The sequence below is a fragment of the Mirounga leonina genome, unplaced genomic scaffold, assembly GCF_011800145.1.
Source record: "Mirounga leonina isolate KUSES-001 unplaced genomic scaffold, KU_Mleo_1.0 Mir_126, whole genome shotgun sequence".
NCBI classification, from domain to species: Eukaryota; Metazoa; Chordata; class Mammalia; order Carnivora; family Phocidae; genus Mirounga; species Mirounga leonina.
The window spans coordinates 11,405,275-11,430,388 of NW_023270314.1; the positions used below are offsets into that span (position 1 = coordinate 11,405,275).

A 25,114-nucleotide genomic window follows, 5' to 3' on the forward strand; every position below is an offset into this window, starting at 1 on the left:
TCTCACCTCATTTAGATTAAAACAGAAATTCCTTCATGTTCTACACCTATGTGCTCTCATTTCTTCCTCCTTCTCTATCCCCTACCCTGCCTTTGCAATCTATGCTCCAGTCATACGGAACCCCTGGCCATTCAACAATCATGATCTATGTATAGTTATATACAACTGTGCCTTTGTACCTTATTCCTTCTCCCTAAGATAATCTTTCCTCCCCTCCTCTAAATCTATGAAGACTCTCATCAAACACCTTAGGGATTACCTCCTCTAGGTTTTTCTCCAAAATCTCCATTCTTAGACGGAGTTTGATGCCCTTCCTTTATGTGTGTATCATACCACTTATATTAAGAATTGGAGTAACAATTTTTTCAATTCTCCTAAGGTATACAGCTAGTACCATTCTAGAGGTATCAGAAGAATTTATTACATACAATTTGTCTCAGGGCTTAGTTCTCTGGGGGGGGGGGGGCAGGGCGGGGCAGAAGGGCATTGCCCCCATTAGAAAACTACAAATCCTTTTGAGCACAAGGACTGCTATCTTTATTAGTAGCACAGGACCAGTTCATGTTCATCCATTAAATAAGAATAACATGTGAATAGCTACTGTCTTCAAAGGACCTCAAAAGAAAAATACAGAAATAATCCAAAAAAGTTTTTAATTTCTGAGAACAAATGCCCAAATTTCCCAAGATGCGGTCTCTGCCACATCGTAACCAACTATGGGTTCCATGGTGTCTGGCACATAGTAAGCAGCCAATCATGTGTGGACTTGTCTACCCCTTCATTGTTTAAATGATCTCCATCTTGAGCTGTACCCAAATAGGCTTTGCAGTGTCACACTGTGACTTAAAAACAGGTTTGGAGTCCCAAAGCTGAGAACTACTAGTTTGAATGACCACATAGATAAAACTGTGAGAGAGTCTATCAAATATTTATAACTTCATTTCGCTTTGATGAAACATGATCTTTAACCCATTCATTATATGATCACTTTGAAAATGGAGGCAATGATATGAGACTAAGAAATAAAACCTCTTATCATAAAGTTTTAAGAAATGTATGAAATATAAATACAGGAAAACTTTATATAGGTATCCAACCAAACTTTTATTGGGGTTTTATTGCAATCTACTTTCGGTAATAAGGGGAAAGTAACCATAAGAACTCCGATCAGATTTTATTCAACAAAGCAGTTTTTCATGAATGCTTAAGGTCAGTGTATAGTCAGCTCAGCTTCCAGTATCAACTTGAGTACCTCATTATGGAAATTTATGCCAGAATGACAACAGTAAGGCATTGCAAGATCCTAAATCATCTAAGATTAAACCATATTTTACATATAATTTTTAGGACAGTATACTAATACTCTACAATAAATAAGGATTTTAAAAATGTGTTGCTTAGCCCTTGTTGAACTAAATTCAATTATTAGCTTATTCTTTAAGTACTCCAGTTAATAAAGGTTTGATTGTACTCCAAGAACTCTGACTTTTCCAAAGATAAAAAAATTAGTTCTTATTTGCTATGACAGAAATTAAGCTTAAAAGCACATTCACACTTGTCCTTAAAAGCATGTTTACATCATATATGAGATAACTTCTCATGCCTGGTGATACGGTTTATATGGCAAAAAGTCATAAGCAAAGAACGACTAGAGGGCAATCCTCCCAGCTCCACGTCCTCCAAAAAGCCACACTTGGCCTCAGTGTAAAAGTTATATTTTATTGCCATGCTACAAAATGTATGAAGTTGGCACTGATAGGGAGAAACAGAGAACAAAGGGTGGGAAGGGATAGAGGGCAAAAGATGTTGTTACATATACAACAAGGTTTTAATCAACAGTGGTAAATTTTGCCAATATTAAAAATGCAAACCAAAATTTAAAATGCTGATATGAAACAGCATTAATATACAATTTATGCATAGTACAGTATCACTTATGTCTTTTATTAGAGAAATGTGGAATGTTTATAAAAGAAATTAACCATAGGGGATAAAATTCCTATTTCATATACAATTTGGCAATGGTAGTCCCACTGTTAGACAATTTTTTATAAAAGAAAAAATTAAAAATCTTAACACGCTACCTTTATACAAAGTTGCTATATTTATGCCTTTATGTAGGAAAAAAACATTTATAATGCAAATTAGGACATACAATAATATTACAGTATTATACAATGTAATGAAAATAAAAACGTAACACGAAGTTTTTCCTTTATAAAATGTATATTTTGCATTTACTAATGCAAATGTGGCACACCGGTGACTACTGTACTATTAATACCAGTCCGTTTCCATGCTATTATTGTCCAATTGTCATAGAATTGCAATTGTATTGATGCTACAGAAGAATCGTGTTATACCCCCCAAAAAATGAGGAAGTAGGAATGGGGAATAGGGATGTAAAGAACAGGATAGACAGGGTGCTGGTTTGGGCAGAATATATTGTGGTATGTCCTAAAATATCTGTTAGTTTTTCAAGCCAAAAACATTTTCTATACATTCTATAATTTCGTACCAATGCCTTTATTCAAATTTGGCAAACATCAGGGAAAAGGTAATTAGTACCATATACCTCACATATCAGAAATATGAATGTGATGCCAATACATCAGTTACTTCTGAATGTTGTCTCTGATGGTATGTCTATTTCAAGGAGATATTTATATATATATATATGTATATACACATATACATATATATATATTTACACACACACTACACATTGCACAAAACACTTGGGCATTATGGGTTAGGAACAGCACAGGGGGAAGTGGGAAGTACTTTTTAGCTTGTTAAAACCTTTACCTTGAGGCAAAAATATGGTGGCACATTACTGGGAAATTATGAAAACATAAGGCCCCTGTCCCATTTTTAATAGAACATTACTGAGGTACATTTTTATATGTTGTGCCACAGATCTTTTTGAGGGGGGGGAATAAACAAACACTAGCTTGACTTGTAACATTGAACCGTGGGGTCAACATTAATATCTATAAAAACAAAGATTGCTTGGCAAATTTTCATAAGTCCCAAATGTGATCTATTCTGGATATACTGGGAAGTGAAAAGCTTTTTGCTGAGTCTTCAAGAGTAAAGTGCATATCTCATCACTCCACAGCAGCAGTAAATAAAAGGAACGATTTGCCAATCTTCCTGGAGGGAGGGAAGGCACCATATTTTCATTTTTAAAGGAAGATGAAACTGGGAAAGAAAACACATGAAGAAAAAACACAGGTAATACCCATATCAGTTTCCAACCCCTGGTCTGGGATTAAAAGCTGTTATCACCTGTATGGATAAAAGAGGACTCTATTGGGGGGAAAGCATATGAACGATGATTATATTTCCAAAACCAAAAAGTGGGATCCCATGGTCTATCAACGGAACAGAGTATCTAAAATTAGGTCCGTCCCAGAAAATCTGAAACATATGGCCACAATTATATCCCAATAAAATATCTCATTCTAAGATGCACCTAGTAACAGGTACATTCTTCCAGGACAGAGCTTAATGCCCACGACTAGACTACTGCAAAGGACAAGTAGTGTTCTACATTACTTTTTATTAAATAGGAACACAGGTGCTTTCCAGAGACATCTAGAAATAAACACCAGTTGTATACATCTTCCTAATACTCAGAGTACCTAAAATCAAATTCATAGCAGACAAATTGGTCCCATTTTCATTTTTAAAGCACACAGTATTTAAAGCATACACTGCAATGATTATATTGGAGCTACCTAAAATATATAAAAACTAAGTAGAACCTGGAAGGAGAATGAAAATGATGAGGAAAAGAAAGAAAATAAAGTATCCAACCTCCAAAATGAATCAATAGGTCAGCCCTTTCATTTGGAGGTTCTGTCTTGACTGCTTGTTTTGGAGAAAACCACGTGTACTGCTTCCATTATAATTCTTATTCCACGTTACAAAAACCATCACATAAATTTGGCACGATTAGCAATCTACTCAGAAGAAAGCATAAATGGGACAATATATTAAAAATGGAAACTGCACACCTATACCACTGTTCTCTTTTTAGAGAACAGTGAACACTTTAGTAAGCACCAAGTTCACAGAAAAAAAAAAAGAAGAAGAAAGAAAATTCTGCTATGCACATAAACCAATGGCACTGAAAATAATAAAGACACCTTTAATAATTTATTTTCTTTATAATGGTCCCACTCTATTATTCTGCTAATCCATCCACTGTCCTATAATTAGGTTATTTACTGATCAGGTTGGGTGCTACATTACTGAAACCTTTTCATGCTAAATTAACCTTCATTACATCTGGTGGATAGATCCAAATCATGATCTCAAACTTCCTCATATTTAGAGAAAACAGCAACCTAACCTTTCCACTCTACCGTCTCTTGTCTTCCTAGTGTTTGAGAAACCGGAACATTCTTGATTTTCCAAGAGTTAGACATATGGAATCTCTTCAGTTTACATAAACTTCAATTCATTTTAAATCTTAAATTATGACACAATCTCATTGCTCTAAGACTTCCTCTGTACCTGCTATGCTGGCAACAATCCTAACGTTCTAATGAAATCAAGGGTTCATCAAAGCTCCAGCTATGAGTGAAAGGACAGCAGAGCTGAGGAGCACTACTGTGGGCAAAGTACAATTGCAGCCGTGGGACGAGGGAATCACTGCTAAAGTGCTGGGGAGAGTGCCCACAGAGAAAACACAGTACCTTTAGGGAACTTTGCATGTTAAAAGTAGCTTCCTTTTTTCTCGGCTGTTAAAGAGATCACCTATGGACACAAGTGAAGTTTCAAATTGAGCGAACATTTTTATCAGCTTGAACAGTAAACAGCATATAAATAAATACTGGACAAGGGCAACCCTGTTATAGAATAACAGTAAGTTCCAAATGAACCTTCAAAACCACAATTTGACAAAAATGCAAACTAAACAACAACGAACACATAATCCAATTTCAAAACTATGTACAGACTCAAACATTTTAAATGGAAAAAAGACATGAAGCAACAAAATAAGCCATCCCAAACGCCAAAGGAAAAAACTGAAGGTAAACGGCAACCCAATGGCACAAATGCCTCCAGAAAACAATGTCACTGTTACTAATCTACAGGAGAGAAACTTCCAAGAGACCGTGGTTCAGATTTCCAAATGTTTTTGGGTAAAGTGACCTGAGACTGATTTCTTGCGTCTAGTGTAATTCTGATGAAGATATGTGGGCATGCCCTTCAAATGACATGAGATGAGTAAACAGAAAATCTTGTCTCCTTCCTGCCTTTCAACACACCAAGAGCGAACCACATTCACGGGCACAGGACTCTTTCTAGTAACGCAGAAGGCAAAGGAACTGACTGGTATATAAGGAGGTGTGGTACTTCTATTTCCTTTACATATGTTTTGGCTCAAGTCAAAAAGCCTACAATTAATGAAATAAAGGATTCCTCATGTTACATGCTGGAGGCCATATACCATGAATAGTGAATCTACAAAGAGTACTTTCAAAGCCTAGAGTTATCTGTTAGCAATGCACATTATCAAGAGGCTTTATAAAATGTTTTAAATGCCAACCATGACTTAGACATGAATGATATGCGTCAGTCCAGAATATTGATAAAAATCAACCAGCATGTCACTCACTTCAACTCTCATTTTAAATAGGCACTGTGAAAATGGGAATGCTGCTGTACAGTAATGAGTAGTATATACTGAAATTAGTGTTCTTTAATGAGTACCTGCTCTACTTTAATTCCCTTTAGTTAAAGAAGCACAGGAAATATTCAGAAAAAAATCTTATCAGTCTATAAAAGGAGTTAGTGTTTAGAAATGAAAATGAAGCACTTGCATCTTCATTTTTGAAAACTTCACAAAGGTGCAAACGATGTACCGCTTTCCAGGCTCACATGGGCAGGTCAGTACTATTATGTCTGGTCTTCCTAGAGGTGCCGTCATCTCGGGGCAGTGCTTTCTGCAAATTGGACATAGCAGCAGTTCTCTCGATGTCTATCACAGCATACAGCTCCGTGCGCCTCGTAGGCGTTTGCGGAAGGGGAGTGGTAGGCGTTTTCGGAGTCTGAGGGTTGTCAGAGTCACTGCCGCCTTCCAAGTCAACCTGTATGTAATTGAGCTGCCTGTGTTCTAAACTTGGGCGTCTGATATCAAAGTTGAAGACTGTCGGAGTGCAGTCCCGACGCCTCGAATAGTCTATCTTGTGAGCACTTGCTGGCACTGTTACATTCTCTGTATTCACATAGTTATGCATTGGATCTAGATTATTATGGTAGCCATTTAGAGATGGGGTCTTTGGTCCTAAATTGTCATCTTCATCCCTACTTAGCTTGCGGGCTTCCCAAACAGGAGGCAAAGCTGGTAAATTTTCATAGTTTAATAATGCAGTTCTTCTCTGAGCTGAGTTGTTGATATTCTGGGTATCTGAGGTACTGCTAGATGTCAGACGACCTCTCCTGACCCCTGAGGCACTAGGGATAGATAACCCATTTATATTTTCATACACCAGTTTGTTAACAGAGGGTGCATCTCTTCGCTCATCACTGTCATATCCAGTGTCCCATTCTGTGCTATTGGCACCACTTCCGCTGACTTGGTCTCTTCCAAGTTGCTCCAGTTTCTCCTTTTCCATTAACTGCTTTTGAACAGGGGTTGGTCCTAAGACAAATTTCACTCCTTCGGGTTCAAGAAGAATCTGAGGGTCCCTGTCCTCAACACTACTTGGTTCTTCTTTTGGTGTGTTGCTTTCAGCATTCGAAATCCTCGCCTCCAATGGGACATGCACACTTGTGCGGTTCTTCCGCTCTTCTTGCACTCCTGTAGTGTTGACATAGGTATGTACCTAAAACAGAACAGAAGAGTGGATCAAGAACTTGCTTAAAACAAAAACAAAGAAAGGCTGACCGTATCAGTTAAATTTTTTTTTTTTTAAGATTTTATTTATTTATTTTGCAGAGAGAGAGGGAACACAAGCGGGGGGAGTGGGAGAGGGAGAAGCAGGCTTCCCGCCGAGCAGGGAGGCCAATGCGGGGCTCGATCCCAGGACCCTGGGATCATGACCTGAGCCGAAGGCAGACGCTTAACGACTGAGCCACCCAGGCGCCCCCGTATCAGTTAAATTCTAATCGATTAGCTTTCTCCCTACCCTATACTCTTCCTTCAAAGCTTCTGTCCTTGTTCTTCACTAATAAAAAGGTGGACAGAGGAGAGGATTGTGGAAATACATTCTTTACTTGATAGAAGAATAACTACTCTAGGGGCGCCTGGGTGGTTCAGTCAGTTAACGGCCTGCCTTCGGCTCAGGTCAGGATCTCAGGGTCCTGGGACTGAGCCCCATGTCAGGCTCGCTGCTCAGCGGGGAGTCTGCTTCTCCCTCTCGGTTTCAAATAAATAAATAAAAATCTTTAAAAAAAAAACAAAAACCAGAATAACTACTCTAAAATAGCACATAACATTGTACTTGGTAATGAAAAGCATTCTGTTAAAAAAAATTCAGGAACTAATTGGGATTACCATTTTGATGTTGTTTTAGAAAAGCTCATCAATGCATTAAAACATGATTCAGAAATAAGGAATAACAAGTATTAAAAAAAAAAAGACAAATTTATCATGATTTGCAGATAATGTGACCAAATAAAGAGATAAACCCTACTAGATTTAATAAGAGTTCTACAAAATGCATTGATATAAAATAAATACCACCTACTAAGAAATCATCACTATTTAAAGAAAAGGTCAATAGTATTTTGGGGGAACACTATAAAAATGTTTGGAAGAGTAGGGGCACCTGGGTGGCTCAGTCAATTAAGTATCAACTCTTGATTTTGGCTCAGGTCATGATCTCAGGGTGATGGGACTGAGCCCTGCATCAGGCTTCGCGCTGGGGGAGGGGAGGTGCGGGGGGCGGCGTCTGCTTAGGATTCCCTCCCTCTCCCTCTGCCCCTCCCCCCCCACAAGCGAGCGAGGTCTCTCTCTCTCTCTCTCTCTCTCTAAAATAAATAAATCTTTAAAAAAAAGTTTGGAAGACTATACAAAAAATTTGAAAAAATTCAAAAATAAAATGTAAAAACTGAGGGAAGTGTAATTATAGTAAATAAGAACTCATTTACTATGTAAAGAACACAGAGAAACAGATTTTAAAACAGTAAAAATTTCTTAATGATATGTGACCATTTGGTTTACAAAAGATAAGAATAACTAATTAATATATAGACAATGTTCAACCAAATACTTCATTCCTCAAATGAAAAACAGAATAGTTAGAAACGTTAAATAGCTTCATAAAGACACTGACAACAAAATCTACCTTCCTGCTAGTAATCCACTGATATAAAGAGCAGTATAAATTCCAAATCCATCAGCGGTTATTACAGCAAGAACTGACCATTAGTTATATCTGTTTTTACCTATAGATGCACCTCTGCTGTGAGCCCACAGGCTACTGTAATGCTATGTTTCCCTCCACACCTTTACGTATTTGGCATATGTTAGAAAATATAAGCTGTTTCCTCTGATTCTTCACTACGAAAGTCATAAACAAACAGTGAAAGCTAAAATTCAGACTAAAATTTCCACGTATCAGCGCAGTAATGCTTTCACTCCACACTTTAATCCATTATCCCGTCAGACAATAGTACATGCTTACTTGCTCCTCAGCCACAAGCAAAGGATGTGTAGATTCTTCACCTACTGAAGGCAGGCGTGCACTTCCCACAGAAGGATGTCTGCTTGAGGGGTGGGATGAGGCATCTCCAAATGAGGGATATCGGGGATATCCATTAGGTAAATTCTGAGCAGCAAACCCTGGAGCTGAGTTTTTTAGTGGTTTAAGAAGAAAAGCAGGATATCGGGGCAGGACAGAGAGATAAAAGTGAATGAGAATGGAATCTGCACTGAGAAAATTAAGCAAGGTGTTTCTGGCAAGACACAACAGAAACCAGAGCACAAACAACACCCTCCTTCCACTCCAACTTCCCATTCACATTTTAGGTAACATAGAACTTTTAACGTTTTCTTACTTAAAATATTAAAAATGTTTATAATTATAGCTCTAACAGTTTAAAAAAAAAAACTGACAACCATTACACTTACGTTATTAGCCAATGGTGATTTCTAAGGCGTTACAGATTAAATATCCATAATCCAAAGTTTATAAATGTCTATTATTCAAAATACAAGAGGGAGCTTTGCGCAGTGGCAGTATCGGGTAAACCAATGAGGTTTATCCGAGGCGCGATTCTTGCTAATTGAAAACTTCCCAAAATACAAGAGGGAAAATTGGTACTTACTTGTAGGTGTTCGAGGTGTTCTGGGGACTTCCAATTCTGTCTGATGATTATTCCTTTCTACAACTGGCTCTTCCACCACATTTATACTATTATTTTGCATAATCTCTTGCAACATGTTAAATAATTCTTCTGCACGGGCACACTTAAAGGCAAAGATTCCTACAAATATAAAAGAGAAGGGGAAAATGGTAGCTATAGCTTTAAAAAAGATACAGGAACACCTGTCAAAGAACAAAACTGTGAAGTAAGCATTCTATGCACTGACAGGAAGAAAGGCCCTTTAAGTAGATGTCTGATAAATAATGATATTCTCTGTTTCAAAACATAAACCCAAAAGGAAATTTACAGACTAATTTTCCTATGTCTAAGTGAGAGAGCCCAAAACAAGGCAGACAAAAACAAGATTTGAACACTTGCTTTGGTCTGCTTTTTAACAGCAGGGGGCACCCAAGTCACCATTACCAAGGTGATCCTTTACCATTTGACAGTCCCTTGCTGGACAGTTTACTTACAATCCTTACCTTGTTTAATTATTACAACAGTTCTATAAAGTAGGGATTAGCATTCCTCTCCGAGAGAGAAGAAACCTGATGTTCTACAGAGATCATGTAACTTGCCCAAGACCTTTCAAGCAGTAGGTAGCAAAAAAATCAAACCGTGTTCTCTTTGACTCTAAAGTTTAGGTTCTTTTCCCAAAAAGTTGTAACAGTAAAGATACACAGTCAATTTACTGGAACTAATCATCTACTGAAAATCTTAAATAATATGAGTCAAAATTCTGTACAAAGAGAATGTGCTTAATAAATTCCTGATAAATGAAGACACAGTTTACTCTATCTCTTTTCTTAACAATCCACTTAGTTGGGGAATTTTTTTTCTATCAGGAAAAAAGTATTCATTTAAACAGTGTAAATAGAATAACTGAAAACAATTTTCAAATGTGTTACTGTTTGGGGAACAAAAAAATTAAAGGATCTACCTACCTTGTCCAGTTTGACACCTTCGGCCACTTTCAAAAGAAAAGAGATTTGAATCATAGCCATAGCGCCGCAGGCAGAGGTAGTGCCATTTTACCGAGTCACGTTTGCGAGTGTATAAAATCAGTTCTGTGTCTGTAAGTTCCATTATGCCAGAACCTAACTCATTCCCATCATCATCCACATTAATGACCTAAAAAAGAACGTTTAATTAGTGCCAACCTAATGTGGTCATTTGACGGTCACACACGTATTTCACCAGTCTATCAGTAAAACGCACTGTTGCTGATTGGTTCACTTATTCACTCATTTGTTAGTTCATTCATCAACCAATGTGTGTGCAGGGCATGGACTATGTAGCAGTGAAATATCTGGTTCTATCCACAAGAAGCTCACATGCCCAGTGAGCATAGAAGATACACAAACATGAAGTCAACACAAAGCTGTATATGAGCAATGGACAAATGGGTGCAACAGAGGCTGCAAAAGGCAGTAACTGTGGCCTAGGGTGGCTGGGGAAGCCTTCACGTGAGAAGAGGAGGGACTTCGGCTGGGCCTCAGGAGAGAACCAGTGGGTCAGCGTTTGTGGGGCATATCCTGAAGATGCAGTGCTATAGCAGAGACAAAGAAGGTATGTTTCAGAGAGACCAAGACAAGACTGGCACAGAGTTCACGGAACGGGAGGCCTTACACTGCTGAGTTTCTGAAAATGGCCAGAGACTATGAGGAGTAGGTAACACTTGGAGAAAACTGTCTATATTCCTGGGACTGGCAGAGCGCTTTCCACATATTTTTTCCATTTAATCCTTATAACAATCCTAAACTGCAGGTAATGCTATTTTTTTCCACTGTACTGTACAAAACTGGAACAAACACACAGTGATAATGTAACCTGCCCAAGGTCACAAAGCTACAAATCAACACGGTTTCGACTTACACCTGGGTCTGTGTGATCCAGAGGCCATGATGTATGACAACCTGAGGTCAGGCTATGGGAGACACTAAATGGCTGTGGAGAGGTAAGAAATGGAGCATCTGTGCTCTAGGTAACAGAACACCAGAAGTTTTAGAATGATGAAAGAGGAAGATGAGTATGATGTCAACTGCAGGACGGATCACAAAGGTGACTGACTCAAGGCAGAGTTCTGCTAAGAAATTATCCAGACATGAAGCAATGACTGGGAGGTGGTGACCAGACTGAAGAGGCACCTATAAAATGGCATTAAAAAATTTTTTTTACTAGAACTGTATGGCTCTAATTGGATATAGAGGACCAAATGGAAAGTAAAAGAGGATTCCACACTGTCAGTAAGAACATATTGTCATCATTTGTTAAAACAAGAAAAGGCAGAAGAGACACAAAGAGAAATAGAAGAGTCTAGAGATAAAAATGAGGAAGTATGATATATAATGTGAAGAAAAAGAAGAACATCCGAGTAGGCAGAGAGATATAACTCAACCAGTTTTACTAACCTTAAACTTGTTCCGATGGTTATCTGGGACAGTGTCTTTATCTGGACAGCTACAACAGCTACCCATGGCTTCTTCAGAAGACCATGTGAGCACTACATGAAAGATAATTTGGAAAAAATTATTAAATGTAGGATACAAAACACATAAAACAGAAAAAGACTTTAGAAATCATCTATCACAAGTCCTGCATTATTTTGATGAGGAAATTTAAGCCCAAGAAGGTACAGGGCTGAGCTAGATTTCAAACATTCAGCTGGTAAATTTTGCTCAGTGACAAGGAAAATAATTTTGTGAGGTAGACTTCATAGAAATCTCAAATTTCCAGTTTAATTTGCAAAGGTCTGCCTATTTTAAAATTATCTTTAAAAAAACAAACAAACCAATTAAGGTCTCATCTCATATGTAACACTATTTAAATAAAGTCATTCATGGAATTAACCCTCAATGGTTTATCAGAAATTTCATGTCCCTCTTTTAATAAAATGCCAAAGGGATGTTGGACTTTAAGGTTGGAAAGTATTTTGATTCTTATTACTCACTGTAGTATATCCTTTATGTACCTCACCAGGCAAAAGTTGACTGGTAAATAAGACACAAAAACAAATTTGGAATATTCATTAAGAGAGAAAACCCAACAATCAAGGAGTAACTCAACATAGAGAATTTTGGCAAAACTGACAGAGCATGTCTGTCTAATCCTTCTTTCCCACACAAGGTTAGAGATAACAGGTTATAGGTGACACTAAGTGTTCAAGAAAACTCCAAATGAACAAAGGAAAAATCCAAAACATCACTTAAAAAAAGGGGAAGAATCAGAATGAACGTGACAATATTTGGAAAAGGGGGAGGGAAGAAAGCACAAGAAGCTATTTAATATTTAAAAACATAAATTTGATAAAACTGGCTTAAAATTATTCAGGGGCTCTTCACACTACATTTAGAAAAACATTCGGAGCTTGTCAGCATGACACGAGGTTCTTCACCATCTCGTCCTTGGCTACAGATCTAGTCTAAACTCCCTTTGTCTCTGCTTCAAGCCCTCCCAAGTCATACTCAGCAGTCCCCCCAGAGCAATTTGTCCTGCCACATCCTTCCACGCTGCTCCCTTCCCTTCAAGATCCTACTGTGCAGTTCCTTCAGGGAGCCTTCTCTGATTCCAAGCAACTGGGAGAGTTACACCCCCAAGGCACCCTGGGCTTCCCAGTATCATATAGCATTCTTCACATTGCTTACTTAGCAGAAATTGTGATAGATCATCTGTTTACTTAACTATCGCTCCCCCTCCACTGTAAGCTCCTTCCCAAGAACTAATTTGCATTCCCCACGCCTAACACATTACCTAGCCCACAGTAGTGCTCTGTCTCTTGTGAGCTGAATGAACTGAACTGTATGTACTTAACAAAGGTAAAGAATGCTGGCAGGTATAAGTATTAAGCAGATGAAAAAGTGTACCAGTGCACAAACCAAAAGAAGTGATAAGTAAAATAGTAAAGTTAATTAAGACTCATATTCGGTAGTTTGCTCTAAGTAATATGCCAGCTAAATAGCATGGCATAAAGATGATTAAGTCACAGTACGTACTTCTGAAGAGTCATGAGTCTAGAGGGAGAGAGAGAGATGTAAACAGATAATGCATTATGATTAAATGTTATATGAAAATATGAGAAGAGTTCTGTGGGCACAAAAAAGGGAGCAAATAACTTTCTGGGTTAGCAGGGCAGGAAGCACCATTTGAGCTGGTACTCAAAAGGGTGAACAGAAACAATGCGCTGGGCAAAAAACAGAAATAGGTACTTGAGACAGTTAAGAGTACAAAGAATACAAAGACAAAGGTCATGAAAGATCATGAAAGGTGGTACTGCATTCAGAAAAAAAGTGAGGTGTCCAAGACGACTGGCGTACAGGGTCGGCTGTAACACAAGCAGGGCCCAAACCGCATAAAGGTCCTGAACAACGAGGTAGGGATCTGGGACTCCAAGTAACTTGAAGCTAGATGGCATCCAGTGTCTTCCTAGTCAAATGGATATGACTCTATCATGGCATTTATCACATTCTACTGTAATGTTTATCTGTCTCAACATTCACTTCACTGTGATTTCCCTGAAGATGGGAACCTTTTCTTCTTAATTTTCTAGGGCACTAAGCATATCAAACTCACAACCCCGAGATCAAGAGCCACATGCTTCACTGACTGAGCCGGTCCGGGGCCCCTAGAAAATCATTCTTCTACCTGCCACCTTCACGGGCTACCTGTTAAAGGCAGCACCTCCTGTGTTGTCAAGGATATGTGGGTGGTGGTACAATCTAGTTGAAAACTCTATCCACAGGAACTGTGTCAATTCAGTACGACAACAATTAATGAAAAGCCTAACATGTGACCCAAAAGCCTTGTATGCCATACTACGGAGAACGGATTCTATCCTACACATGATGGAAAGCCAGCGAAGAGTTTGAAGCAGGAAAGTGAGGTGCTCAGGACTTCATTTTAAATATATCCACCTGCAGAATAAATTTAAGTGGCAGTTCAGTTCAGAGAAGAAAAACCAGTTGGAGAATATTGAAAAATGAAATATGCTACAGACCTAACACCAGAACAGCAATACTAGGAATAAAGACAAAAAAAGAGGAATTTTTAAACTATTCAGGGAGACCCGTCAGCAGCAGGGAGCAGTTGGCTAGGCAGACAGGAAGGAAGAGGCGGTTTCCAGTGTGGCAGATGGTGGGTGCTGGTTCTATTACCTGAGACAGAAAACACCACGGTGGTCTTCAAGTGGAAGTGATGGTGGTTAGTTCAGTTTTAAACATGTTAAGTGGAGATTCTAGAGAACAACCAAATGGAGATATGCAACAGAGAGTTAAACACATGAGTACGGATTTGAGGAAGGAGGTAAAATACTGATACACACATAGTATTTGAAGTCATAAAACAGAAAACACTGCCCAAGGACAGTATAAAGAGGGGTCTACAGTTGGAATTCTGGGGAATTTCAATTCTAATTCTGGGAAATGTGGAAGTATTGAAGGAGAGGGAAGAAGTGAAGGAGAAAAAAAAAAATCAAAATAGTACCAACTGAAAAAAGAAAGTGTCAAGAAGGAGGGTTCCACTCATGGTAGACTGGTAGAGGCAGAAATGAAACTGAAGCGAACAAATGGAAGATAAGGAAGTAGCCCCCCAGGAATGGAAACTGCTCTTTCAAGAACAGGTTCAGAGAGGAAAGGGCAAAGTGCTTCAGTGCAGACAGACATGGTTTCAAAAGAAAATATGTTGCCTGAGCTATTTGTTTTCAGATGACATAGACTGGTGCAGGTTTGTGATCAGTAGGTCAAGAAAGGTTAAAATTTTTAGGACAAAAAGCAAAGGAAAAAACTGTGCTACACGATGGATCAAGACAAAAGGGGAGACTGAAGAAGAGGGGTTGCAGGACCCAGAGAAGTCTGCCACTCGAAGTAGGAATGCCTTGTCCTCCGAGGAGAGAGGGAAGACAATAAGGATGGCTGGAGCATAGTAGAGGAGCTGAAGTAGGTAACACCTATCATCCTGCATGTCCTTTGTGAAACAGAAGGCAAGTCTGCAGGATGAGGGACTTGCAGAGAAGGCAGGATTATTCACAGTGGGGCTGCCCCGGAAAGGTGGCAGGATGATTAAGCAGGCTGCCCTGAGCGCTCAGCGAAGGCTGGAGAGGAGGCTTATGCGGTGCTTGCAGCAGCACTCAGCAGTTCAGAGGGCAGACTGTTCAGGTGACCCAGGGTCAGAGGGTTAAGAGGACAAGGAAATTAAAGGATATTGGCAATAACGGGGGTTTGAAAGGATGGATCACCAGGTCTGGTCAGGACAGAAGTATAGGAAGAAGAGGCCTGATGAAATGGGGACAAAATGGAGGCAAACAGGAACAGGAGGCCTCAGTAAATTTGAAGAACAGGCTCAGGAGGAGCGGGAGACTGAAATAACTGAAATAACTGAAACAACGGGAAGTTGTGGTCAATCTTCCAACACAGAAGGAGACTTTTTAAGGTGGAGTCTCATCCACATCTCTGAGTCCTCCTCCTGAACCACAAACTCCAAGGCAAGGGAAAAGGCAAAATCCTAGATATTCTGCATTTATGACCACCAGATTAATATTTGGAGACCACATCTGAGTTGTGTAAGACCTAATAATGTGCATTAATACTGTAAACACTTGATAAAAAACCACATGATTTCACCATCTTACCCAACCAAATTTGTAACTCAGCAAAAACATAACTATGCTCTGAATTATATGTTAAAAAAAAAAAAGAAGCTAGCAGGAAGGGAAAAATGAAGGGGGGGAAATTGGAGGGGGAGACGAACCATGAGAGACTATGGACTCTGAGAAACAAACTGAGGGTTCTAGAGGGGAGGGGGGTGGGGGGATGAATTAGCCTGGTGATGGGTATTAAAGAGGGCATGTTCTGCATGGAGCACTGGGTGTTATACGCAAACAATGAATCACAGAACACTACATCAAAAACTAATGATGTAATGTATGGTGGTTAACATAACATAATAAAATAAAATAACACTAAAAAAAATAAAAACTGTCCTCAAGGGGAAAAAAAAACATAACTATGCTCTCTCAAGAAAGCAACATGGGAAAGTAACCAAGGGTACATTCAAGAACAAAAGGTAGCTACCGTTTGGGAAGATCAATACTGCAGCAAGTTGGCTGAATATTTTAAATTCATAAACACTGCCTTAGTTTAATTAAAGCCATTTGTCCTTATTTGTTGGAGGTGAGAGCAAGTCAGGAGGCAACATGATTGCATTCAAGAAAACATAACTAAAATCTCTTGTTTAAAAGAATGTAATGTGAACTTAAAAGTTTTTTCTTTTTTTTCCTACGGTAAACCTCAACTTACCTAGATCTGGCCATTAATATTCTTAGCCTCTTCTGCAGCATCAGGGGTTTAATCATACTTCAAAATACCATGTTTTCTTTGTTTGCTGACTTAATCTAGAAACAGAAAAAAGTCAGGAATTTCTTACTTCTTTTAAAACAATGATTTTCCTTATGAGACTTCTGGTAGCACTGTTCAATTAATCTATTTCAATAAACTCAAGTATAAAAATATAAGATTTATTTTTAAAGTGCAAATGACACGTATAGGTTATCATTCACACAGTCAAGTAAAAACACTATCGTCTAAGTTCTAGAATGTTTGGGTATCAGAAGCTTTAGAAGCTGCTGACTCTGATTCTCCACTACAGCTATGACACTGGACAAATTACTTCTCTACAGTCTCCTTGGCCATAAAACGAGAGGTCAGAATAAACCACCTCCGAAGTTCCTTTCCAGTTCTAATTTCACTGAGTGGCAGGCTAATTCTCTACTTCCAGTCACTTTTCTTAAACCTCACCGTCACTCCTCCTAAGAACAGACTCTTTAGAGTCCACCCACTGTACTTTTTTCATCTACAAGAGCCCTCCAGAACCAATCAGAGGACTCAGTCATCAGGGGACAGTCTAATACGAACAAGCATGCCACACAGTCACAGGATCATGATACACCTTATAGTAATAAATTACAATCTAGAGTTTCAAGAGATTGCAATGTGCTTTTGGGAAATTCCTGGTCAATCTAGTCCCTTTTTATAACACAGAAAAAAATCAAACTCAAACATGGGGGCTAACATTTACTGAATAACTACACTGTATCAGGCATTAGGGGTTTTGCAAGTAGTCTCATTTTAATCTATATATTAACTAGAGTTAACAAACGATTGATATCCAAAATGAACATTTCCAAATCATGAACCCACATGCCCACAAAATTTTCAATTCTGGACTTCAAACCAATATACAAAATAAGCAGTTTGGCCAGGTGTTTGCTTGTGCCCCTCATAAGCTACAGCAACACACCTGTTAGAGTGGGCAGCAACCCCGTGCTTCTGCCTTAACACACCCTTCTTTTCTCCAGAAGCTTAATATATATTATGCTTTGTCTTAGGCTTGTAAAATTATCTAGCTAATTCCAACAGAAATCATTTCTCTTAAATGAATACATATTGTCGGTTCATCTCTCTCTTCTGGGAGATGTTAGCCAGCCAATTAACTCAGAAAAATCTCTCTTCCTCTTTTTATTCATTCCATTTATAAGCATCTCACAACTCCCATCCTAAAATAAGTTTAATCATAGTAAATATTATTAAAAGAAGTGAGCGTGATCCTCCCATAATCCTAAATCAAGGAAAAGTCTTAAGTTTTGAAATGAAACATATTAAAGAATCAGTGTACCAAACCTACATGTTGGTTCTTGAAAATATTAAAAAGCATCCAACAAAATGTCTGAACACTGATTCTGTCCCACATTTAGACTTTTTTCTTTCCCTAATTTTGAGTAAAATACACATAAAATTTACCATCCTATCTATTTTTAAGTGCACAGTTTAGTCATGTTAAATATATTCAATACTGTTGTGCAACCACTATCCAGAACTTCTTCCTCTTACAAAATTGAAACTCTGTACCCATTAAACAGCTCATTTCCCCTCCCAACTAATCCTGGCAACTACCATTCTGCTTTCTGTTTTTATGAGTTTGACTACTCTAGGTACCTCATATAAATGAGATCATACAGTATTCATCTTTTTGTGCCTGCCTTATTTCACTAAGCAAAATGACCTTTTTTTTAAAAAAAAAAGATTTTATTTATTTATTTGAGACAGAGAGAATGAGAGAGAGCACACAAGACGAGGGAGGGTCAGAGGGAGAAGCAGACTCCCTGCCGAGCAAGGAGCCCGATGCGGGACTCGAACCAGGGACTCCAGGATCACGACCTGAGCCAAAGGCAGTCGCTTAACCAACTGAGCCACCCAGGCGCCCTAGGCAAAATGTCCTTAAAGTTCATCCATGTGGTAACAGGTGTCAGAATGTCCTCTTAAAGGTTAAACAATATTCCATTTACACACACACACACACACACCAAATTTTGCTTATCCATTCATCTACTGATAAGACATTCATCCACCTTTTGGCTACTGTGAATAATGATGCAGCTGCGAACATGAATGTACAAATATCTCTTTGAAACCATGCTTTCAATTCTCTTAATTTAGACCCGGAAGTGATATTGCTGACTACATGGTTATTTTATTTCTTATTTTTTGAGCAACTGCCATACTGTTTTCCATAGCAGCTGCATCATTTACTTTCCCAATGGCAGTGGGCACATGAGTTCCAATTTCTCCACATTCTCACGAACATGTTTTCTGTTTTTGCTTGTTGGTATCAGCCATCATAATGGGTGTGAGGTGGTATCTCAATATAGTTTTGATTTGTCTTTCCTTAATAATTAATGATCTTGGGCATCTTTTCATGTGCTTATTAATCCTTCATGTATCCTCTTTGGAGAAATGTCTATTCAAGTTCTTGGCCTATTTTTGAGTTGGAATGTTCTTTTGTTTTGGACTTTAAGAAGTTCTCTATATATTCTGGGTATTAATCCCTTATCGAGTATATGGTTCGCAAATATTTTCTCCCATTCTATGGGTTGCCATTTTAGTCTGTTGAATAACTGTGAAGTCCAATTTGTCTATTTTTGCTTTTGTTGCCTCTGCTTCTGGTGTCATAACCCAAGAAAGCATTGCCAAATCCAATGTCATGAAGCTTTTGTTTAATGTTTTCTTCTAAGAACTGTATTGTTTTATGTGTTATATTTAGGTCTTTGATCCATTTTGAGTTAATTTTTATATGTGGTGTTAGGTGAAGGTCCAAATTCATTGTTTCACATATGGAAATCCAGTTTTCCCAGAACGATTTGTGGAAAAGATTGTCCTTTCACCATTGAATGGTAGTGGCACTTTTGTGAAACTTTAGTTGACCATATACGTGAGGTTTTGTTTCTGGGTTCTCTATTCTATTCCATTGGTCTTGTAAGTCTATCTTCATGCGAGTACCATACTGTTTTGATTACTGTAGCTCTGTAGTAAGTGAAATCTGAAGTGTGAGTCATCCAGTTTTGCTATTCCTTTTCAAAAAATGGTTTGGCTATTTGGGGTCCCATGAGATTCTATATAAATTTTAGGATGGGTTTTTCTATTTTTGGGAAAAAAAATCACTGGAATTTTGATAGGGGTTGCACTGAATCTGCAGATCTCTGAATAGCACTGACATTTTAACAATATTACATCTTCTAATCCATGAACATGGGGTGTGTTTAGTTATGTATTCTTTAATTTCTTTCAGCAATGTTTTGTAGATTTTATTGTACGAGTCTTTTACCCCTTTGGTTAACTTAATTCCTAAGTATTTTTTTTAATGGCACTGTTCCAGTAAATGGAACTGTTTTTGTAATTTTCTTTCAGGTTGTTCATTGTTAGTGTAGAGAAGCATAACAAATTTTTGCATATGGACTTCGTATGCTACTACTTTGTCGAATTTGTTTATTAGTCCTAAAATTTTTTTGCATGGAATCTTTCAATATTTTGTATGTCTGTTAGCTCTAGTTGGTTATGCCCTCTATTTCCTTACTTATAGTCTATCTATTATTATGAGTAGGGTACTGAAGTCTCCAACTACTATTGTAAAACTATTTCTGCCTTCAATTCTGTCAGTTTTTACCTTGTGTATTTTGATGGTCTATTAGGTACATAAGTGTTTATAATTGTTATACCTTCTTGCTCTGTTGAATATTTTATTAATATATAATACCCTTCTTTGTCTCTTACAACTTTTTAATTTTATTATTTTTTAAAGATTTTATTATTTGACACAGAGAAAGCACATGTAGGGGGAGCGGCAGGCAGAGGGAGAGGGAGAAGCAGACTCCCCTCTGAGCAGGAAGCCCGATGCGGGGCTCAATCCCAGGACCCTGGGATCATGACCTGAGGAGAAGGCAGATGCTTAACCAGACTGAGCCACCCAGGCGTCCCTCTTATTACCTTTTTAAATTTAAAGTCTATTTTATCTGATATTAGTATAGCCACTCCTGCCTTCTTTTGGTTACTATTTGCATGTAATATATTCTTCCACCTTTTTCCTTCCAATCTATTTGTCTTTGGATCTCAAGGGAGTCTCTTGTAGATAGGATATCATTGGATCATGTGTTTTTATCCATTCTGCCAATATGTCTTTTGACTGGAGAGCTTAGTGCATTTACAATTAATTACAGATAAGGAGGGACTTCTGTCATTTTGCTGTTTGTTTACTATATGCCTTAAGCTTTTTTTGTCCCTCATTTCCTATATTGCTGTCTTCTTTGGTGTTTAGCAGATTTGTTTTATAGTGAAATGTTTAAATTCCTTTCTAATTTTTTCTGTGTATATTCTATAGCTATTTTCTTTGTAGTTACCATGGGGATTAGATTTCACATCCTAAAGTTATAACGGTCCAATGTGAATTTATCCTAGCTTAACATCAATAACATACAAAACCTCTGCTCCTTTACAGCTCCATCCCCACTCCTTTCAGTTACTGATGTCCCAAACCTATCTTTATATATACACTGTGTGCCCAAATACATAAACTAATCATTCTTTTAAAGGTATTCGTCTCTTTTTAAAAAATTTTTATTTATTTATTTGAGAGAAGAGAGAAAGAGAGCACGAGCTGGGGAGGGGGATGGGTAGAGGGAGAGAGAGAAGCAGACTCCTAGCTGACCAGGGAGCCTGATGTGGGACTCGATCCCAGGATCCTGGGATCATGACCTGAGCTGAAGGTAGACACTGTATTAGTCTCTTATATAGAAAACAAAAGAATTACAAGCCAAAATTACAATACTAGCTTTTTCTCCCCTTTAAAATGTATTAGTTTCTTAATCATGTAGAAAACAAAAAGTACAGTTATAAATCTTTGTTACAATAGTACTAGCTTTTCTAACTCCCCTGTATTTATCTTTAGTGCGATCTTCATTTCTCCGTATGGCTTCAAGTTACTGTCTAGTGTCCTTTTGTTTCACCCTGCAGGACTCCCTTGCACATTTCTTACAGGGCAGGTCTAGTGGTAATGAACTTCCTCAGCTTTTGTTTATCTGGGAATGTTTTAATTTCCCCCATCACTTTTGAAGGACAGTTTTGCCAGATACAGAATTCTTGGCTGACAGTTTTTTTCTTTTAGCACTTTGAATATATAAGCCCACTGCAACCTGGCCTCCAAAGTTTCCAATGAGCAATTTGCTAATTGCTATTGATTTTATTGACAATCCCTTGTATGTGATGATTTGCTTCTCTCTTGCTGTTTCCAAGATTCCTTGTCTTTGGGGTGTGCCAGGGTGGCTCAGTTGGTTAAGCATCTGCCTTCAGCTCGGGTCATGATCTCAGGGTCTTGGGATCGAGCCCCAGGTTGAGCTCCCTGCTCAGCGGGGAGCCTGCTTCTCCCTCTCTCTCTGCCCCTCCCCCCCACTCGTGCTCTCTCTGTCTGTCTCTCTCTCTCTCAAATAAATGAAATCTTAAAAAAGAAAAGATCCCTTGTCTTTGGCTTTAGGAAGTTTAATTATAATGCATCTTGGTGTGTGTCTCTTTGATCTAATGTTCTTTAGAGTGCAAAGAGCTCCCTGGATGTTTATATTCATGTCTTTCATCAAATTTGGGAAGTTTTCAGCCCTATTTCTTCAAATATTCTCTCCCCCCCTTTCCCTCATCTCCTCTAGCACTCCCATAATATGTATGTTGCTCCACTTGACTGTGTCCCACAGCTCTCTCAGACTCCGTTCATTTTTCTTCAATCCATTTTCTTTCCATTCCTCAGACTTGATAATTTCCATTGTCCCATCTTCATGTTTGCTGACTTTTTGTTCTGCCTACTCACAGCTGCCTTTGAATCTACTGAATTTTTCATTTTAGTTATTGTAATTTTCAGCTCTAGAATTTCTATTTGATTTTTGTTTTCTCTTTATTTAAAGGTATTTTTTTGTTTTCTACATTTTCCTTTAGTTCTCCAAGCATCTTTAAGACTGTTGTTTTCATCTTTCTGTAATATGTCTGTCATCAGGACTTTTTCAGGGACAATTTCTGTTGATTTATTTTTTTCCTTTAGATGGACCATACTTTCTTATTTCTTTGTATGCCTTGTGATTTTTGCTGAAAACTGGACATTTTAATCTAAAAATACGGTAATTCTTGAAATGAGATTCTCCCCTTTGCTGTTTTTTGTGATTGTTTTTATTTTATTGATTGTTGTCAGCTGGCTCTGTGCCAACAGTCAGCCTGACATGTGAACTTAAGGTCTTGTCTTCTCAGATCTTTTCTGGGCCTTTTTCTGGACATGTGAGGTCACCTTCAAATTTTCCCTGTATATGCAGTTGTTTTTGAATGTTGTAGTCTTTAATGTCTGTTTCCCAAAAGGGAAAAAAGAGAAAAATGAATGGGGCAAAAGAAGGTGCTAGTCCTTTAAAATCCTAGAAGTCACTTTAGCTGGAGGGGAGGGGCTTGCAACAATGGGGTAAGGTGCAACAACAATGGTTGGTTGCTCACTTCTTTGTGTGAACCTCTGTGATCAGAAGCAGCAATCAGTGACCCAAGCACAGATCTCTGACATTTGGAAAAGAGGATCTTTTCTGCCTATCTTGGCTCTCACAAGCTGGGTATAAGCTGCACAGGGCTGGGAGGAAAAGATGGGTAGCTGTGCTAAGAGCTGAAACTGACTGAAATTAATCGCAATTTATGTCCAAGCCTTCTGGCACATGCAAGTCTTCAATAACTTCAATAATTTGGAAGTACCAAAGCAGCTATAAAGGATTCTACCAGTGCAACTGCTGCCTAGGTGGGGAGATAGATTACTGATGCTTCCTGTTCCACCATACTTTTTGAGTATCAATATATATTTAGTTTTATCATTTTATTTCCTTGATTAGTAGCACTGCCAAAGTATTGTCAAGTTTTTACTTGCTTTTACTGCTTTTCCAATGCAAATATTCAGCATGTCAGTTGTATCAGGGATTAAAAGACTTTATGGGTTTCATTCAAAAGGATACTTTCTATACCAAAACACATTCTGAGTTCCAAATAACTGATATACCACAGCACTCCTGGAATGAACATAACCCAAATGGATCACAGGTGTCCTGCATTTGACTCTGAAACATGAATGCTTTAGAGACTATCCAAGACTTGTTAACTGTCTTTGGTTTCCTCCCACTAGCAAAAGGCTTAGAACCAAAAGGTGATTTGGAGGTAGTGAGAGGAAAGAGGTAGCTATAGACATTATATGGAGCTATAATCTTGCTGTAACATGGATGTTACTTTGTAAAATAGGTATATCAGATCAACTATGACTCCATACTCAAGAAGAATACAATGATTTTACACAAAAATTATCAAGAAGCTAAAAATTATACTAAATATTATCTATTAACACCTTATTTTTCTATAGCAAACTGATTTTAAAGCCTTCACTGTACACTAGACATAGATTCATTTGGATTATCTCAATCTATACAACCACCCTATGAGGTAGGTACTATCATTATATTTGTGTTCCAAATGAGGAAACCAAGGCTTGAATAAGTTAGGTAGCTTTCCCAAGGTATCAACAGCTGATAAGAGAAAGAGCCAAATTAAATCCAAATCTGACTCCAAAGCCCAAGCTCTTATTAATTAATACGTATAAAAAGCTTAAACCAGTGCACGGTATATAGCAAGCAATTAGTAAATGCTAGCCACTGAAATAATAACAATAATTTATTTTAAAACAATGTTTTAGATGGCAGTCAGTCAACCTTTCTGTGCCTAAATTTCCTCATTTATAAGATTAGGATACCTATTTCACAGAGTTATTGTGAAAACCAAATAAATTCTAGCTATCAAAACATTAAGAAAATATATAGTGTTTAAAAAGACAAGGAATTATTATATCACCACTACAGGTAAAATCCTGTCTCTTGTATTACAAAGGAGCCTTTTGCACTATAAGCACAGAAGCCTACAAGTTAAGCACTATCCTCATAACAAGAGTTACATTAATAAATTTAGTAAAGCTGTCTTAAATTATTCCAATATGATTCTTGCAGAATGACAAGCAAAGAGAACACTGAACTCTATTCATGAGTGTGATTATAAATTTGGTGCTTAGGAAGGTATATTTGCTCTTTCAGTTCACTAGCACTGAGGGTGAATTTGGCTTATTCTACAGTAGTTCTGTTCAAATGTAGCCACGACAGAATATCTATAGTTAGAAGCATAGCAATATAACTCTAAATTTGGGGCACAGCTAACTGCCACATTTAATTACATTAAAACAATCAAGAGAATGACATTCAAAAACCGTGTTCTTTATGTCAGTGGTCTGACTGGTTATCGGTTATGTATTCATTTCCTGCTTATTCTTAACACTGCTAAGGATTTTTTATTCTTTATATTATTCTGAAGAAGAGTTAAGAAACAAACAAACAAACAAACAAAAAACAAGCTAAGGGGAGAGATTT

At 38.0% G+C, this 25,114-nt stretch overlaps 1 protein-coding gene and 1 pseudogene across 3 annotated transcripts in view; one reads left to right on the plus strand and one right to left on the minus strand.

Annotated features, from left to right (window-relative positions):
* Positions 1 to 1,698: 1,698 nt before the first annotated feature.
* Positions 1,699 to 25,114, minus strand: part of FRS2 (fibroblast growth factor receptor substrate 2) — a 116,743-nt gene continuing 93,327 nt past the window's right edge. For 2 of the 3 annotated variants that reach the window (XM_035002165.1, XM_035002166.1), the window contains 6 exons: positions 16,617 to 16,711; positions 11,739 to 11,830; positions 10,272 to 10,458; positions 9,289 to 9,447; positions 8,646 to 8,809; positions 1,699 to 6,842 (listed from right to left, as the gene is read on the minus strand). In XM_035002165.1, the coding sequence (XP_034858056.1) occupies positions 5,892 to 6,842; positions 8,646 to 8,809; positions 9,289 to 9,447; positions 10,272 to 10,458; positions 11,739 to 11,804 (1,527 nt within the window). In that variant the 5' untranslated portion in view covers positions 11,805 to 11,830; positions 16,617 to 16,711 and the 3' untranslated portion in view covers positions 1,699 to 5,891. The remainder of the gene's footprint in view (positions 6,843 to 8,645; positions 8,810 to 9,288; positions 9,448 to 10,271; positions 10,459 to 11,738; positions 11,831 to 16,616; positions 16,712 to 25,114) is intronic. The other variant, XM_035002164.1, reaches the window with a different exon arrangement.
* Positions 9,183 to 9,294, plus strand: LOC118009053 (annotated as a pseudogene).